General features: G+C 40.5%; 1 protein-coding gene across 1 annotated transcript in view; it reads left to right on the forward strand.

Annotated features, from left to right (window-relative positions):
- The first annotated feature begins 5,394 nt into the window (after positions 1-5,394).
- LOC144719522 (transmembrane protein 132D-like) overlaps positions 5,395-17,502 on the forward strand; it is a 465,507-nt gene continuing 453,399 nt past the window's right edge. Inside the window, exons 1-2 of the mRNA XM_078595520.1 lie at positions 5,395-5,933; positions 9,114-10,002. Coding sequence (XP_078451646.1) covers positions 5,852-5,933; positions 9,114-10,002 — 971 coding nt within the window. The 5' untranslated portion in view covers positions 5,395-5,851. The remainder of the gene's footprint in view (positions 5,934-9,113; positions 10,003-17,502) is intronic.

Raw genomic sequence — 17,502 nt, forward strand, 5'->3', positions numbered from 1 at the left:
ATGATTATGACAATGATGTCAGCCATTGTCTCCATTAATGATGGATTATCATCAATAATGACCATATTGACAATGAATGATGGTGACGATGATCGAAATTATCATTAATGTTGCTGCCATCACAAATCACTGTAGTTGTTCTTGATGGTGACTATGATGATGAATAACGATTTTAGATAATTATAAAGATAACCATGATGATAGATATAAATTATGTGGCCTCTGTCACCATTGCGGATATGATTGTGGGTGATGATAATTATTATTGTGGGTGATGACACGATGGTTGGTGAAACTACTGCCACCTCCATCGATTATTGCCATCGCTCCTGCTATCGCTAATGACGGTTGATAATAAAGATAACGGTTGTTGTTGCCACCACTATCACTTTAGCCAGATGCCATGAGTAAGATTATGTCGGATGATACTGATGGATGATGTCACTGTCATTGTCTATTGTGGACAATATTAACAATGATGATGAGGCCATGGGTGATAATGAAAACAAATATGATGACATTGAAATACATCATTGAAGCTGTTATCAATGACGGAATACCACTGCATGGAATATGGGAATGTTTACAAATATAGTAAATGATATGGGTTCATTAGAGACAGAAACGTGTCTTGCCTTAAAGTAGCAATCTTGAAAATAAAGCAAAACAAATGTGCATGCTTTTAGCTCTATGGTCTTCCATTAAATAGTATTGGCATCCGATAGATACAATGGAAGGTTTTTACCCTTTTAACTGGTACAAAACTGACACCTTTATTCAAGGCATCATGTTTGCAATGACCACAACACAAGTAGTCAATAAAGCAAACAAAAAGAAGCAACTCTGATAAGGATAATAATATGCACTGTCATTGAAGTTGATTGGCCCACACCCGAGACGGCTTTCTTTAGAGCCTAGTCCCCATTGGTGTAGGGCCAGATGACACCAGAAGGCGTACAACTCAAAAACAGTGCAATATCAGAGTATTGAGAGTTCGGGGTAAACATTTACACTATGAGATCTCTTTTACCAGTGGCAAAATATAATGGAAGGTTTTTACCCTTTTAACTGGTACAAAACTGACACCTTTATTCAAGGCATCATGTTTGCAATGACCACAACACAAGTAGTCAATAAAGCAAACAAAAAGAAGCAACTCTGATAAGGATAATAATATGCACTGTCATTGAAGTTGATTGGCCCACACCCGAGACGGCTTTCTTTAGAGCCTAGTCCCCATTGGTGTAGGGCCAGATGACACCAGAAGGCGTACAACTCAAAAACAGTGCAATATCAGAGTATTGAGAGTTCGGGGTAAACATTTACACTATGAGATCTCTTTTACCAGTGGCAAAATATAATGGAAGGTTTTTACCCTTTTAACTGGTACAAAACTGACACCTTTATTCAAGGCATCATGTTTGCAATGACCACAACACAAGTAGTCAATAAAGCAAACAAAAAGAAGCAACTCTGATAAGGATAATAATATGCACTGTCATTGAAGTTGATTGGCCCACACCCGAGACGGCTTTCTTTAGAGCCTAGTCCCCATTGGTGTAGGGCCAGATGACACCAGAAGGCGTACAACTCAAAAACAGTGCAATATCAGAGTATTGAGAGTTCGGGGTAAACATTTACACTATGAGATCTCTTTTACCAGTGGCAAAATATAATGGAAGGTTTTTACCCTTTTAACTGGTACAAAACTGACACCTTTATTCAAGGCATCATGTTTGCAATGACCACAACACAAGTAGTCAATAAAGCAAACAAAAAGAAGCAACTCTGATAAGGATAATAATATGCACTGTCATTGAAGTTGATTGGCCCACACCCGAGACGGCTTTCTTTAGAGCCTAGTCCCCATTGGTGTAGGGCCAGATGACACCAGAAGGCGTACAACTCAAAAACAGTGCAATATCAGAGTATTGAGAGTTCGGGGTAAACATTTACACTATGAGATCTCTTTTACCAGTGGCAAAATATAATGGAAGGTTTTTACCCTTTTAACTGGTACAAAACTGACACCTTTATTCAAGGCATCATGTTTGCAATGACCACAACACAAGTAGTCAATAAAGCAAACAAAAAGAAGCAACTCTGATAAGGATAATAATGATGCCTTGAATAAAGGTGTCAGTTTTGTACCAGTTAAAAGGGTAAAAACCTTCCATTATATTTTGCCACTGGTAAAAGAGATCTCATAGTGTAAATGTTTACCCCGAACTCTCAATACTCTGATATTGCACTGTTTTTGAGTTGTACGCCTTCTGGTGTCATCTGGCCCTACACCAATGGGGACTAGGCTCTAAAGAAAGCCGTCTCGGGTGTGGGCCAATCAACTTCAATGACAGTGCATATTATTATCCTTATCAGAGTTGCTTCTTTTTGTTTGCTTTATTGACTACTTGTGTTGTGGTCATTGCAAACATGATGCCTTGAATAAAGGTGTCAGTTTTGTACCAGTTAAAAGGGTAAAAACCTTCCATTATATTTTGCCACTGGTAAAAGAGATCTCATAGTGTAAATGTTTACCCCGAACTCTCAATACTCTGATATTGCACTGTTTTTGAGTTGTACGCCTTCTGGTGTCATCTGGCCCTACACCAATGGGGACTAGGCTCTAAAGAAAGCCGTCTCGGGTGTGGGCCAATCAACTTCAATGACAGTGCATATTATTATCCTTATCAGAGTTGCTTCTTTTTGTTTGCTTTATTGACTACTTGTGTTGTGGTCATTGCAAACATGATGCCTTGAATAAAGGTGTCAGTTTTGTACCAGTTAAAAGGGTAAAAACCTTCCATTATATTTTGCCACTGGTAAAAGAGATCTCATAGTGTAAATGTTTACCCCGAACTCTCAATACTCTGATATTGCACTGTTTTTGAGTTGTACGCCTTCTGGTGTCATCTGGCCCTACACCAATGGGGACTAGGCTCTAAAGAAAGCCGTCTCGGGTGTGGGCCAATCAACTTCAATGACAGTGCATATTATTATCCTTATCAGAGTTGCTTCTTTTTGTTTGCTTTATTGACTACTTGTGTTGTGGTCATTGCAAACATGATGCCTTGAATAAAGGTGTCAGTTTTGTACCAGTTAAAAGGGTAAAAACCTTCCATTATATTTTGCCACTGGTAAAAGAGATCTCATAGTGTAAATGTTTACCCCGAACTCTCAATACTCTGATATTGCACTGTTTTTGAGTTGTACGCCTTCTGGTGTCATCTGGCCCTACACCAATGGGGACTAGGCTCTAAAGAAAGCCGTCTCGGGTGTGGGCCAATCAACTTCAATGACAGTGCATATTATTATCCTTATCAGAGTTGCTTCTTTTTGTTTGCTTTATTGACTACTTGTGTTGTGGTCATTGCAAACATGATGCCTTGAATAAAGGTGTCAGTTTTGTACCAGTTAAAAGGGTAAAAACCTTCCATTATATTTTGCCACTGGTAAAAGAGATCTCATAGTGTAAATGTTTACCCCGATAGATACACTTTATGAAATAAACGTATCCTGGATGATTGTATTAAATGTCCTCACGCGTATACCTATGACCACCAACATGTGCTTAATTTCTACTTATCATACAACATCAAACTAACATTAGTGACGTTGGCTGGAGTTGAATAATGAGCTGACCTAAAGAGTGATGTGATCATCGTGAACATGCGTATGTTCTCATTTCAGTCATTCCACCAATTTGTAAATGTTACCCCAGTCGATACAGTTGTCACCATATGAACTTCATTCTAGAATAAATGTGTATTGTGTTTACACCGTGAGAGGACAAAACACAATAACAGATCCTTATTATTCCAATATACAGTTTGTGCAAGGGCACTTATTTTATTTGATCACATATCTGCTTGTTACTGGAATCAATGTGGAACAAAAATGTCACATCGTAATGCTCATAAAATACCTACAAATTACTTAATTGGGATATACATATCAACATTGCTCCGCGCTGCGAAAACTTGTCATGATCCCCTTGAAAAAGAGTCTTGAGAATCAGTGAGGCTTTCGTGGATAAACAAGCAAGATAAAAAAGGAAACATAATACATTTGAATGCTGGTTCTTTTATAAACATAAGATGCCTCTAAACTGGAATGTCTTCATGTCGTTAATAAAACGTGTAAATGACGAGAAATATCCATGATAACAGCAAATGTCTGTTGAAAAAATCATGATGTTGGTCTAACAATTTTGAATAGACAATCTGTACAGATATTCGATTGCTGAGGATACTCATTGACTGGGGAAGGATGTGACCTTGATGAACATCCCAATTACCATGCTTTGTTGTATCAAGATCGGGCCTATTGGGCCAGCATTGGCCAACATTGACCGATTGTCAGGGTGTATCTGGCATGTCTGGATACAGACTGAGACCGTTGTTGGCAGGTTTGAGAAACCTACAAAGTATAAACCAATGGGAAGAAAAAAACACTCAATTCCAAGCAAAAGGTGTATTCGACTGCTTGACTGGATAAACAGTCTTTGCTGCATATTAACACGTATAAAGGCAGACCTGATCTATGCATGATGTTTTCATACATGCATGTATTAATTGTCATGTTTATCAATTATATATGCATGCGTTATTAGACACGTCAGATTGTGGTTCATGCCATTTTAAGGCATGTTACGATCCACTAGTAAAATGCCTATTTTCAAATTTGAAATTACGAAATGAAAATGAATTATTACTAAAAAGCTAACACTTTATGTATATTGCCTTAATTGAAATCCAGAACACATTTAGACATAATAGAGGTAAAACGTCATTCCAGTCATGTTCCTCACAGCCCCATGCCTCTAACACCTGGCAAGCGCTGGGAGTCACGTATCCAGATACCAATCGGCTCATCAACCCCGCTTTTTTTCAAAGCTCTGATGAGATTAGCCACATTCAGGGTGTTTGATTTATGGCTATTATGTATCACCTATCTACAATGAAGAAGGGCTATTAGTTGGAACGTTACATACTACAGTATAGAGCAGTGTTATTGACGAATGTATTGAGTTTGTTATTATTTATGATTTGCGCTACAGTACTGACAACGCAGTACCACACAAACGTTTCATTTGTCAACACTTCTCTCGGGGCGTGGGTGGTGTGTGAGTGTGTTTGTGACTTTCTCATGCTTGAGGGTAGGGAGTGGGTGGGTTGGTGGGTGTGGTCATTGGCCTGCAGCTCAGTTGCACTCATGCGTAAGCCTCCTCGCTGGTAACCAAGGTGAGCCAAGCTCTGGGTATCCAACGATCTCAGTCACGCACACGTAGTCTCAGTCGCTTCAATTCGCGAACGTACACCTTTCGTGAAAATTCACGTTGCGGGGCTGCCAACCCCGGTCTCTGCTGCTGCTGCTTCTGATTGTGTGGCTGCTGCTGCTACTGCTGCGGGAAGAGCAGCACGCGGAGGAGGAGGAGGAGCGGGGTCCGCTGTGCGTTCACGAGTTTCGTCGAGCGCAGCGCGCCCGCTATTGTCAGGGCAGTGCAGCGCAAGTGGTCGCGGATGCTTGAGAGTTGCAGAGACGCGCGCCGCACGCACGCACGCACCGTCCCGTACCATCGCGCAATGTGCACACAAGCCGGCCTCCCGCCGACCACGCGAGCAGGGCAAGAGGACTCAACTCTCGTTCGTGCGACGTCGAGCGCCTTCCAATAGAGGGAATAGCATATTTCAGCCTCGAGCTTGCTGCATCAATTTGTGCGAGTGGGTTAGGAGGAGGAGGAAGAAGACGGGAGAATAAGAGCGGGGGGGGGAAGGAAAAAATAGATCCGGAGAAAATAAGAGTGATAGAATTTATTTATTTATGACTTAAGCAGTGCCTGGCTTATAACATGCTCCGTTCGTCTAAAACAGTGGCTGCGTGGGATAAGAGCGGAATCGTTGGGCTGTTTCTGCTACTGGCTACGCTGAAAGGTAAGAAGAGCACGGCCACGATGATGAGGATGATGATTTGGATGATGGTGATGCGAGCTTTCGGGTTGTTTTGGCGTCGCCTGCGCTGTTGGCCCGCTGATAGTGGAGCGGGCTCCTTGCGGGGCGGATATGTCGCGTTCGGTTGCGCTTATGCGATTTGGTTTGCGGTCCCCTCTCCTGGATGAGTGTACTCGTGTGTTGTTTTGTTCCCGTGCTGCCTCATTCGCAGAGATGTTATTCTCGGTTGTTTGTGTGTGCCGGTAGACAGTTTTGATTTTGGGGAAGAGTCACGTTTTGTAAGCGTCCCACGTTGAATGTTAAACGCTTACGATGGCAGTGCGCGCTCCGTTGACTAGAAACGGAGCGTGTTTCCTGTGAATATTAATTAGTTTTCGTTTGTGTTTTACATTTGTGTGCACCTCGTGTGTTAAACGTGCAAGTGTGTCGGATTCATTACATGCGTGTTTATATGTATGCATATGCATTCCGCGTATGAGTGTTGTACATTCAATTCAAGCACACAGTGGATTGGGCTTTAGCTGCACAGATGATTCCTTGCGCTTTTGTAAATGTATACCAGGGAGCATCACAAGATTTAGAATTCATATCACGGGGGAATATATAACACAAGCAACTGTATGGAAAATCTGCAGACTATTTAATCATTACTTTGTTTCGCTGGTTAAATAAAATAAGTGCAACTCTCATTAATTATTGCAGAGATTCCCCCAAACATTTAATCGCTCAACTAAATTGATATAAAAAACGCATTTAGAATTATAATGTCCCATCATAGAATGCACAATCGCCCTCAGAAGAAGAAAGGATATGGGATATGCAATGCACCATTATGCGCAAGTTTGCGACTGCGGTGTGATGGGTGGCAACATCTTCATTATTGAAGCGGTCACTTTAGCCTGCCGATGAATGGACTCCACCTCATTTGTCACGCTTCGGCACAATTTGCATGGTTGATATTAACAGCGACATATTAATTCGGACTTGTATATATTTTTTCTCGGAATCCTGGCCAGCGGACTAATAATTATACTCTGCAGCCTATACGTAGATCACACAATTTAAGTTATTGTCAAGTAATCCAATGCTATTAATTATCGCCCCCTGCTTATTGATGTATTCAATACGTCTAGACGTTTAAAAAAGAAATCTATATTATGATAGTACATTTCAAACTCAGGCGCGAGATTAAAATCGCTAATCGCAATCTCCAATTCCTATAAATGTTCTGCATTGACTATAGAGCACCGCCCTCGCCATCAGCGAGATGTAAAGAACCATCATCCATCAGTCATTACGGCAGTGATCGTTACGTCCCATTGTCATCGTCTTTATCCTAGTCAATGCCATGCGTTTTCACGCCACGGCACGGGGGAAAATATTCATGTAAGTGAAAGCTGCTGCTCAATGTTCGACGCGTCACATGCCACCTAACTTGTGTGTCCGATGGACGTTGTCCAAGTGCTTTAGCTGTCACTGTTGATGTTATGCTAATGTGATGTCCATACAATAATAGAGCCAGAACAGAACAGACACCCAATTAGGTGTAATATTTTAAATTCAACCGAGTTGCGGTTAGTACTGTTTACTAGTGAGTCAACACTACAACTTGGTTCTCGATTGAAGAGATTGGTTACACCCAGACAAACAGGTTATTGTTATTGCCGATTCAGGACCGCCGGTGGAGATGGGCACCACCCGACACTCAACACTTCATGGGCATGATTGGACTTCACATACGCATATAATCAATTCATCTCCCCCATTGAAACAGTCGGAATGTACATGAATTGGATTAAAATGTTAGGTCGCATGTTTTTCATTTCTGCCTTTTATCACATGCCTAACTGCAGCAGAGCTCAGCAGTGCTATTGATTATCGACATCTGTCAGCTGAATTTAAATGGACGCCAAATGAATATCATTGACTTAGATTTAAAAAGCAGCCACACTACCCAGGATTGAGTGGTTGGTCAGAGGTCTCCCTTATTTAGTTTGCCGAGTTAGTTTGTACGTGCCGTTGTGATGGTGTTCTGGAAAACGCCAAGACACTCTTCAAGGCAGTAGTCATTTAGCCATTTTTCATTGTGTCGATGTAGCCCCTCGATAAAAAGAATGGCAAGGAATTTTGAATGCCATGTGCAATATGACAAGTAACGTTGAACTGACGTTTAAACTGCATTGTTGTAGAGGACGTGGCTAGTATGCTTCCCTGCAGAGGCAGCTTTCCGGACTATCTGGCACTGCATTGCACATCAAGGCCGTAATTATAATATATATTGGGGGGGGGCACATCCCCCCCCCCAATATTCATATATGCTCAAAATTTCCCCCCCCCCCCCCAATATATTGCTATAAAAAAATTGCTATGCTATGTAAATAAAAACAACAATTTGCTCAACCTTGGCCACAATATCTGGACTTGTCTTCATATAAATCATTGCGTAGATTTCTGTTTATATGATTGTGGTTATGGTTGTACTTTAATAATCCCTAATCTCTGCCATTACATACGATGAAACAAGAAATGGTAAAAAAGTTAAAACAGAGCAATGTAATACAATACACTATTAGACATTGTAAAAAATAAATACAAAGTCCATCCCATGTGTTATTGAATTTTTAAAATATTTTAGGCAGGAAATTAGTTTTAAAATTTAGATATTTTTCTGGGTTGGGACCCCCAGACACCCTGGAAGATTTGGTCCCCCCCAATGTTGACTCCATGGCTACGGCCTTGTTGCACATTAATAGTGTGAATGGGAAATGAGACGCAGCATTCGGTGTTGCCAGTTGTAGAAGTGCACAGTTAAGTTCGTGATTAAAATTTGCAATTGCTGTTAATGTGTTCTTAGCAATGTATCGATGCCGTGTATTCAATGTGCTTTGATGTTGCTTTATATGAAGCTATTTGAGTTGCATGCAAATTGTGCGCGCTCAATGTTGCAAATTAAGCATATGAAAAATTATGCTTTGCATTTACACACAAAAATATGTTGTGTACACGTTAACATATGTTCCTCCTTCCTCAGATTTGCATCAAATTGTAATACATTGATTGGACTGCTGATGGGATACATGGGCTTTAGTTGCACGTGGTCTGGGCATTGCTTTGCATTGTTTTGTTATCTGATGCATTCTTCTGTCTTTTTTTATTAACAAGGTGAAATGACCATAGGGACTGTGACGTCAAGCGTGGACAATTCCTTAAGAACGCCGCTTTGGTTGCCACTTCAGTACAATGTGTTAAACACGGAGACATTCTTTTTCTTAAAGAACTTGAAGAAAGATGTTGTAAAATATAACTCTAGCATGCAGACACAATCGCAGCACCTTCTGATATTTGGTAACACCAAAGCAGAACCAATTGTAAATGTCAGCTATGGCCCTTTCAGTGCTTGGAAGACACTGCACGAAGACCAGTTGGGACCCAAAACTGTGTTTCCATCGACATCAGCCACCAAGAGAGTTAACTGGCACGTTCAGGCTTTGGTCGCAGAGGAGTACATTTATTCCAATAATGCCAAGGTTCAAGTCCTGTTTTACATATCAAGGAAGGAGTGGGATAATCAAGCAGAGACAGATGCATTACCCTGCGTGAGACTTTATGCTTTTCACGAAACCCAAGAGGTCAGAACTTCATGTCAGCTCAAGGGGGATCTTGGAATGTGCCTGGCTGAAGTAGTGCTGCCTTCAATTTGGTTTGAGCCACTGTTGTACACTGACAACTTGAAGCAAGAAGATCGTTTAAGTAACAGCACCACCGTGGAATTGTATTACAATTTACAGCCTGTTGGGGGCGGAGATTGCAGTCCTAACGTGCATCAGAAGATGACCATCATCAGGCCCTTCAAGACCGTCTCAAAGAAAAATCTGAGCCCAGTTGGAACAGTTTACCTTCAGCATGCACCTGAAGCGCCAAAACTCCACGAAATTAATCTCGATGAAAACGTGGTAATATACCTTCCTACGAAGCCTCTGAGGCCTGAAGAAGTCATTGACGTGCCTGTCAAGCTCATGGAGAATTCAGCGGTGCAGCATTTTACACTAAGGTTAGTAACTACATTTATTTTCTTGTTTGGTGAAATAATTGACGGAGAATTGCTTTGGTATTATTAAGATGGTTGAAAAAAAGACGCCAAACACATCTGGTTTTGTCGTTTGCATCTTTTTCTTAATTTGTGATCGGATTAATTATTAAAGTCAGCAATGTAAATTGTAATATATGTTTTGTAATGCATTATATAATGCACTAAATACCAATGCACTAAATGCTAACGAGTGCACTAAATTATCAGGATAATGTGTTTGCTAAACATCAATAAGAGTACAATTGAGAAGTATACTGAATAGTCCCCGTATGCACATATTTCAATGTACAGCTACAATCTAATGACAACTTAAAAAGTAGGAGTTTAATAAAAAAAAAATGTAAGCCGCTTTGTTCACATTGAAATTGTATTCTTCATTTACTTTTGAAGCATCATTTATGCATCTTGTTCATAGTTCTACACAGTCACGTGCTCACTATTGTTATTCACAATATAGTGTCAAAATGAATAAACAACACGTACAATTATGGTGTGGTTAGGATTTGGGTTGAGAATTTGTGCCAGAAATTTTACATTTATATAAGCCGTCATAATGCATAAAATAAAATATAGAAAAGTGTCTTGTCAAACTTTTATCTTTTGCAATTCTGACATTTAGATGTATAGTCTCAAAACACGTGCAAAACCGGTACAGTGCCAAATTACTATGTGCTGAACGGATGATGGAAATGTGATGCTGCTCCAGATAAGACTGAATGTGATGAGTGTTGTGAAAATTCAACTCCATTTATGTGTTTTTCAGTTATCAGGTAATACATATTGTATGCACAACATGTATGTTGGACTTTTTTCGCACCGTGCATAACCAACCAATGTAATTGGAGTTGCGGGATTATTAACCTGTTACAAGTGGTGAAAATTATTTTTTTTAACCAATGCAGATGACTTTTGAGTACTTGACTTTGTATTGGATTTCGAGGGCACTTTAGTGCAATATAGTTTGTGACATCTCAAATTTTACAGTGGTGGCGTTTGGCCAAAGACGACAGGTCATGGGAAAACAAAGTAATGCCAAGGAACCTAATTAGGTTGTCACAATAAAATCCGCGATGTGTAAAGCAGTTTACCAGGTCACTTTCGGAGTTACCTTGACATTTTTCAAGTATAAATAACTTTGCTTTAATCTATGAATTTAGCTTTTTTTGTATCTTAGAGGATTTATATACTTATAACAAAAATAAAAGTGTATTATTTAAATGTTAACCACGTGCAGTACTGCATTTTCACTAATATAGTGTGCAATTGGAGATGCTAAATATGACCAATGACATTGAGGAAACTACGTTTGAATACGATTTTTGTGTTTTACCTCAACATTGTTGAGTTCGATGGCACCAAATATGCAGCCCAGAAAATGGACGGTGATGTTGGTGGATCATGCAGCTCTGGACGACCCATTTTGTGAGACACCCGCCTAAAAGACGATGATGCGCTCATCAGCATCAAGGTTCCTGACCTACGTGTGCAGTGTTTGAGAGTTACTCCTCCTGGCACGAGTCAGTTTAAAAACGTTGTCCAAAAGTTTGACAGTATATATCAAAGGTGGAGTCTTTTCTGAAACCCAATCTTGTTCATTTTGTAAATTTCCTTGGGAATCGAAAATATTGCAAAAGGAGTGTTCATGTTGTACCGTCTGTAGCTTTTGTTGTCTGCTGCTACCAGTCAGTTGTGAGTAAAACAAATCTTTATATTTTTTTGTATTGCTAACGTTTCTGAAATCTAATTCTCCAACACTATCAATCATACTTAAAACATGGGTCTGGGTATGTGTTTCCCTTGCCCTCAATGTTTCAGTACTTTAGCTCACATTTAATATTGGCACAATGCCTTTTGATGGATTATATATCTGTATGTATGTCAAATGTTCATATGCTAATGAGTGCCGTATTCATCACTGTAAAACATAGAGTATATTAACATTGATATGCGGAATGCAAATAACATTTAGATAGAAAATACACCATTTGTACCATTATATTATCAATGATATTTACATAATGCTCAAATACATTCGACACATTCATAAAATTAATGTTTCCTCTATATGCCGCAGAAAACAAATCCCATGCATTTTTAAACATCAGCTTTCCAGAGCCTGGTTTCATCTATTGCTGGATGTAAAGCAAGTTTGTATGTTGTCTGTAACTGGGGGGCTAGCACATTACATGATTTTAGGATATAATGTTGATTGTTTTGTCGTGGCTGCTGTCCTTTGGGATTTAAATATCTTATTATATAAATATATTGATGCCCTTGCACAGTGAATGGGGGTACTGCAGTGTAGTACCATCTTTGCACCGTTTATGTTTATATTACAAATACCATAAACCATGGTCACATCTGTGATATATGATGACATTTTTAGCCACAGAGCAAGGACTTTAACCTGAGTGTTCTTGCTAAGATCCTAAGTCAATAGACTATCTGCCAAGTAATTTGCTCTGTTTATATGATTAATTCTCAAAACGCAAGTCACGTGATCTATTTCCCTGGTGGGAAGGACACACTTGACAAAATGATAATTAATCAATGTGAATACAGTCCTATGAAATGCACGAGAGACTTCCTACCACTTACTTTGGAGATAATATACTGATTCTGTTTAGTTATACAAGCTTAGAAGCTACCTGTATTAGTGACCTATTCACCTTGTCTGCCTCGTCTTCGTAAGCTGCGGAAAGGTTGGAGCAGAAATACAGGGTGTATGAATATGACTGACCTATGGTCTTGATTAACTAGCTTCACTACAAAGCTGTTTAGACTTGTAGAAAATGGCCTGCCCTTTAAAGCAATATTGATATTGCTTTTGCTGTATAACCTGGATGGAAAAAATGGACTGACTGGTAATAGCTTGGGTGACTGCCATAAACGATGAAAATAATTTACTAATTCTTGAAAAAACTGTTTCACAAATGTGTGCATATTTTGTGGGTAACAATGTATACTTTAATTTAAAAAAGTAGTTATATAAAACATATATAACGATCTTTATAGGTTGGTAAATGAAATGACAACAAAACAAATTTATAATAAAAATGAATTGCCCTTTTTATGAGAGCCAAATAATAATGTTAGCAGTATGTATTATCCTTAACTTTTTGGGTTGTATAACGTAAGTATAAATGTGTCATTAAACCTGCCACCACCCGACACAGATAATTAGTAAGGTTTGTCACGTAATAAAAACATGCCAATTCGTTACTAGTACAACACACCAGTGTGTAAACCCACAAACATTTACAAGTCGAGTACGACGTTTCGCCAGTAATAACAACTTGCATCATCAGGCAATAGCAAGATTTGTGAAGAAATCCTGTTCTGGTCTGAAATAGAGGGATACATTTGATGTCGTCACTTTTGAGCCAATCAGGTGCGAAAGCCAGAGGGAAGGGAGGGGGGTTAATGTAACCCAAAAACCTCTTATACCGACTATAATCATATTCATATTCTTAGGTTTTTTCGGTAAAGTCACGTAGGTAAAACATCAAAATTAATAAAAATAAAATGAAATAAAGATCACGACGTTTCGGAGGCAACACAAGTCTCCGTCATCAGGTGGGACCGTCACAGCCAGATTAGCTGCATCAAGTGAGGCAATGATTCAAGATGTAATCCCTTAAAAGCGAGTTGAGGGGGGAGGAGAGGGGGGGGGAGCTCATCAGAATGTGGTAGCCAATGATTGGAACGTATCGGGAGGGAGGGGGGCGGGGCCAAAAGGGTGGGCGACGGCGTAGAAGCGATTGTGCGCAAGCGACAAACTGCTGCACACGCCAACGCATTGGACAGAGAGGGGGGAGGGGGAGGCCTGATACACATGATAGAAAAGAATGAGAATGCCCATGTTTATACCAATGCTGGCTGAACAATGAAGAGATTACTGTTAAACACTGGGGATGTTAACACTCGGTAAAGTAAAATAGTGCCTGTCAGATAAGATGGTCCAAAAAAGTGTAATTAAGTCTTTTTTGCGTGGTTAATAACATCTTTCAAATGATTACTAAGTTTGTACCCATCATCACGGTTGAAATTATGTCTGTTTTTGTATATTTGTATGGCTTCGTGTACAAACCTTTGATGGTAGCCAGGAGGTTTGCAGAGAACATTGGTCTCGGAAAAGACAATTTCATGAGAGCCCACCGAGTTGTAGCAATGATCGGCAACGGCCGAAGAATCAGTTCTGCCGTGTTTCAGATCTGACTTGTGCTCGCGGACACGATCAGCAACATGACGTTTCGTTTCTCCAATGTAGCAATCACCACAAATGCAACTCAATTTGTAGACTCCAGGATACTGTAAGTCAGGAACGACATCCTTCACAGATGGAATCAGATCACGGATTTTATGCACTGTACTGAATCGGACGTGGATCTTATGTTTGTTTAGAATTTTGGAGATCTTTTTGGTCACGCCTGCTATGTATGGTAACGTGATAGTTTTGGTCGGAGTTTCATGTGGCTGTTTCTGTGTGGTGGGAGAGACAGCTTGGCGGATAGTACGGTCAGAGTATCCGTTCATCCTGAGGGCCCGATGTACATGTCTTAATTCACCGGTCAGGTGGTGTTGGTCAGAAATGCCATGGGCTCTGTGGTATAGCGTTTTGATGAGAGAATTCTTTTGAGATGGGTGGTGGTGGGAATCTGGTTTCAAGTAGGAATCTGTGTGGGTGGCTTTCCTGTAGACAGAATGTCCCAAGGATCCGTCAGGCCTCCTCTCAAACAGAATATCCAAGAATGGTAGTTTACCGTCTTTCTCCACTTCCATGGTGAATCTGATGGATGGGTGTCTAGAATTGATGTGGTCCAAGAAGTGGTTCAGTGCTGGGAGGCCATGTGGCCAGATGACGAAAGTGTCATCCACATACCTCTTCCACAAGGAAGGACGCAGGGTGGATGTCTGGATGGCGTCTGATTCAAACTTTTCCATGAACATGTTGGCTATAACTGGTGACAAGGGGGAGCCCATAGGGGTACCCTCATTCTGTTTGTAGAAGGTGCCATTCCAGGTAAAATAGGTGTTGGTGAGGCAATGCCTAACCAGCGCAGGTACATCAGAATTCAATCCATGTTGGACTAAGTCCTCAATTATTGTTAGGGTGTCCGGTACTGGGACTTTGGTAAACAAAGATACTACATCAAAGCTGACGAGGATGTCATCAGGAGATAGTGCTATGTCCTTAACCATAGAGACTAATTGGGTTGAGTTGAGTACTGCCGAAGAGGTCTTGCCTGTGAAGGGGAGCAGAGTATCTGATAGAAAACGGGCTAGTTTGTACGTAGGAGAGTTTATCGTCGACACGATGGGTCGTAATCACCCAGGAATGTATGTTCTTAACGCTCGTGACGTCACTGCACATCGACCAGCCCCCCTCATTAATATGCATGAGTAGGTGACGTCCTCCAAATGGACAACCCCCACCCCTCATTAATAATCATGAGTGGGTGACGTCACTCAATATGGAGTACTCCCTCCCCCCTCACTAATAATCATGTGCAAGTGACGTCCCTCCACGTCGACCAGCCCCCCTCATTAATAATCATGAGCAGGTGACGTCACTCCACATTAAACAGCCCCCCTCATTTAAATTTCATAAGGTGACATCCTCCCAATGGACACCCCCCCCCATTCATAATAATTAGCGGCCGACGTCACTCCACATGGGGGGCCGAGGCGCCTCTTCCCCCCTCCTCAGCATCAACTTACAACCCTCACTACAAAGGCAGAACCCTCACGTCACGCGATCTCCGTAACGCTATTGAGACATAAAAGTAAAAAGGATGTCATGATGAACAAGGGATTATAACCTTAAAATGAAATAGGTCTGTGTCACCACGCCCTTACAAATTGCACACGCAATAATGCAATGAATATCACGTCGCGGTCTGCTTTTCACTTGCAAGTTTCAGATTTATTGCAATACACCCGTCCTTGGACGGGCAAAAGGCTAGTAGATAGTATTGGTCGTGAATGCCTATGTTACACAGTATTTACTATATTTAGTTCATAATTTTCTGCACCGAGACAAGTTTACGTGAAAGTCATTTAATTTCAGAGCCTACTTATGAAGCTACTTGTCTGCCGTGAATATATATGCAATAACCTCATGTATACCTAATTATATTTATGGTAAGTCACACTAAGCAGTGTGTGACGTGGTGCTCCTGGTTGCTTCCCACGCATATCTGCATTAATAACTCACCTTGAGAGGCCTTTGAAGTTATTCAGCTGTTCATTATTTCTGCCAGAGAAAATATGATGGCTTTTGACTCAGATTTGTTTCCCCTTTAGGTTAATTGCTTTATATTATACATTTATATGAAATGTTTTAACATATCCTGTGTATATGAGATATAGTGCATTGCAATATATGTGAGACCTGCGCATGTGTTTCTGTCACCTAACACGCCACCTATATTGTATTTATATTTTGACCAAAATTGTAGTTTTTGTTATTTGTGCTTTGTTCCACTCCAAATGCAATTTTACTAAAGGTAGATTTTGACACAGAATACACTCACTTCATCCCACCAAAAAATGTGGACTAATACACATTAACCTACACTAAGGTATATTTTTCGTTATTTTGGTAAAGTCACGTAAATAGAAAATAAAAATAAAAATAATAAAATGTAAATAAAAAATAAAAATAATGAAGTGAAAATAATAAAAGCAAAAACTCACAACGTTTCGATCGCAACACAAGCGGTCTTCATCACACGGAGAGGAAAGAGGAGGCAAGCCTCCAAATGCAACTGCTTATAAGGGTTTCCAAAGTGAGTGGGCGGGGGACGAGAGCTGGGAGGAGGAGGAGGAGAGCTGCGCGGCGTAATGTAGGAGTAGACAATGGGGGAGTTGGGAGAAGGTAGAGATAGGGGGAGAGAGAGGGGGGAGGTTAGAGATAGGGGGAGAGAGAGGGGGGCATTGCACCTCGCTACACACATCCACACTGCTGAGGGTAGAGGTTAACAAGAAAACACAAATCAAGTCATGACCCAAAGTGGTTGATGACATCTTTCCAATGATTGCTGAGTTGAAAACCCTCGTCTCGGTTGAAATTGAGTCTGTACATATGGATGACTTCGTGGACGAATCTTTGTTGATAGCCAGTCGGCTTGCAAAGTAACATCGTCTTAGAGAAATCAATTTCACGTGAGCCAGCCGCATTCAAGTAATGATCAGCCACGGCAAAAGTATTGGTCCTGCCGTGTTTCAGATCTGCTTTATGTTCACGAACACGGTCCTAGACATGTTAGTTTTCCCCAATGTTACTGCTGCCGCAGATACAACTTAGTTTGGAGATGCCAGGATATTGCATGTCAGAAATCTTGTCCTTCACAGATGAGATCAGATCACAAATTTTATATACTGTGTTAAATCGGACCTGGATCTTGTGTTTGTTCAAGATTTTGGAAATCTTTTGGGTTATCCCTGCTATGTAAGGCA

The sequence above is a fragment of the Lampetra planeri genome, chromosome 6 (genome assembly GCF_965212315.1).
Source record: "Lampetra planeri chromosome 6, kcLamPlan1.2.h2, whole genome shotgun sequence".
NCBI lineage: Eukaryota > Metazoa > Chordata > Hyperoartia > Petromyzontiformes > Petromyzontidae > Lampetra > Lampetra planeri.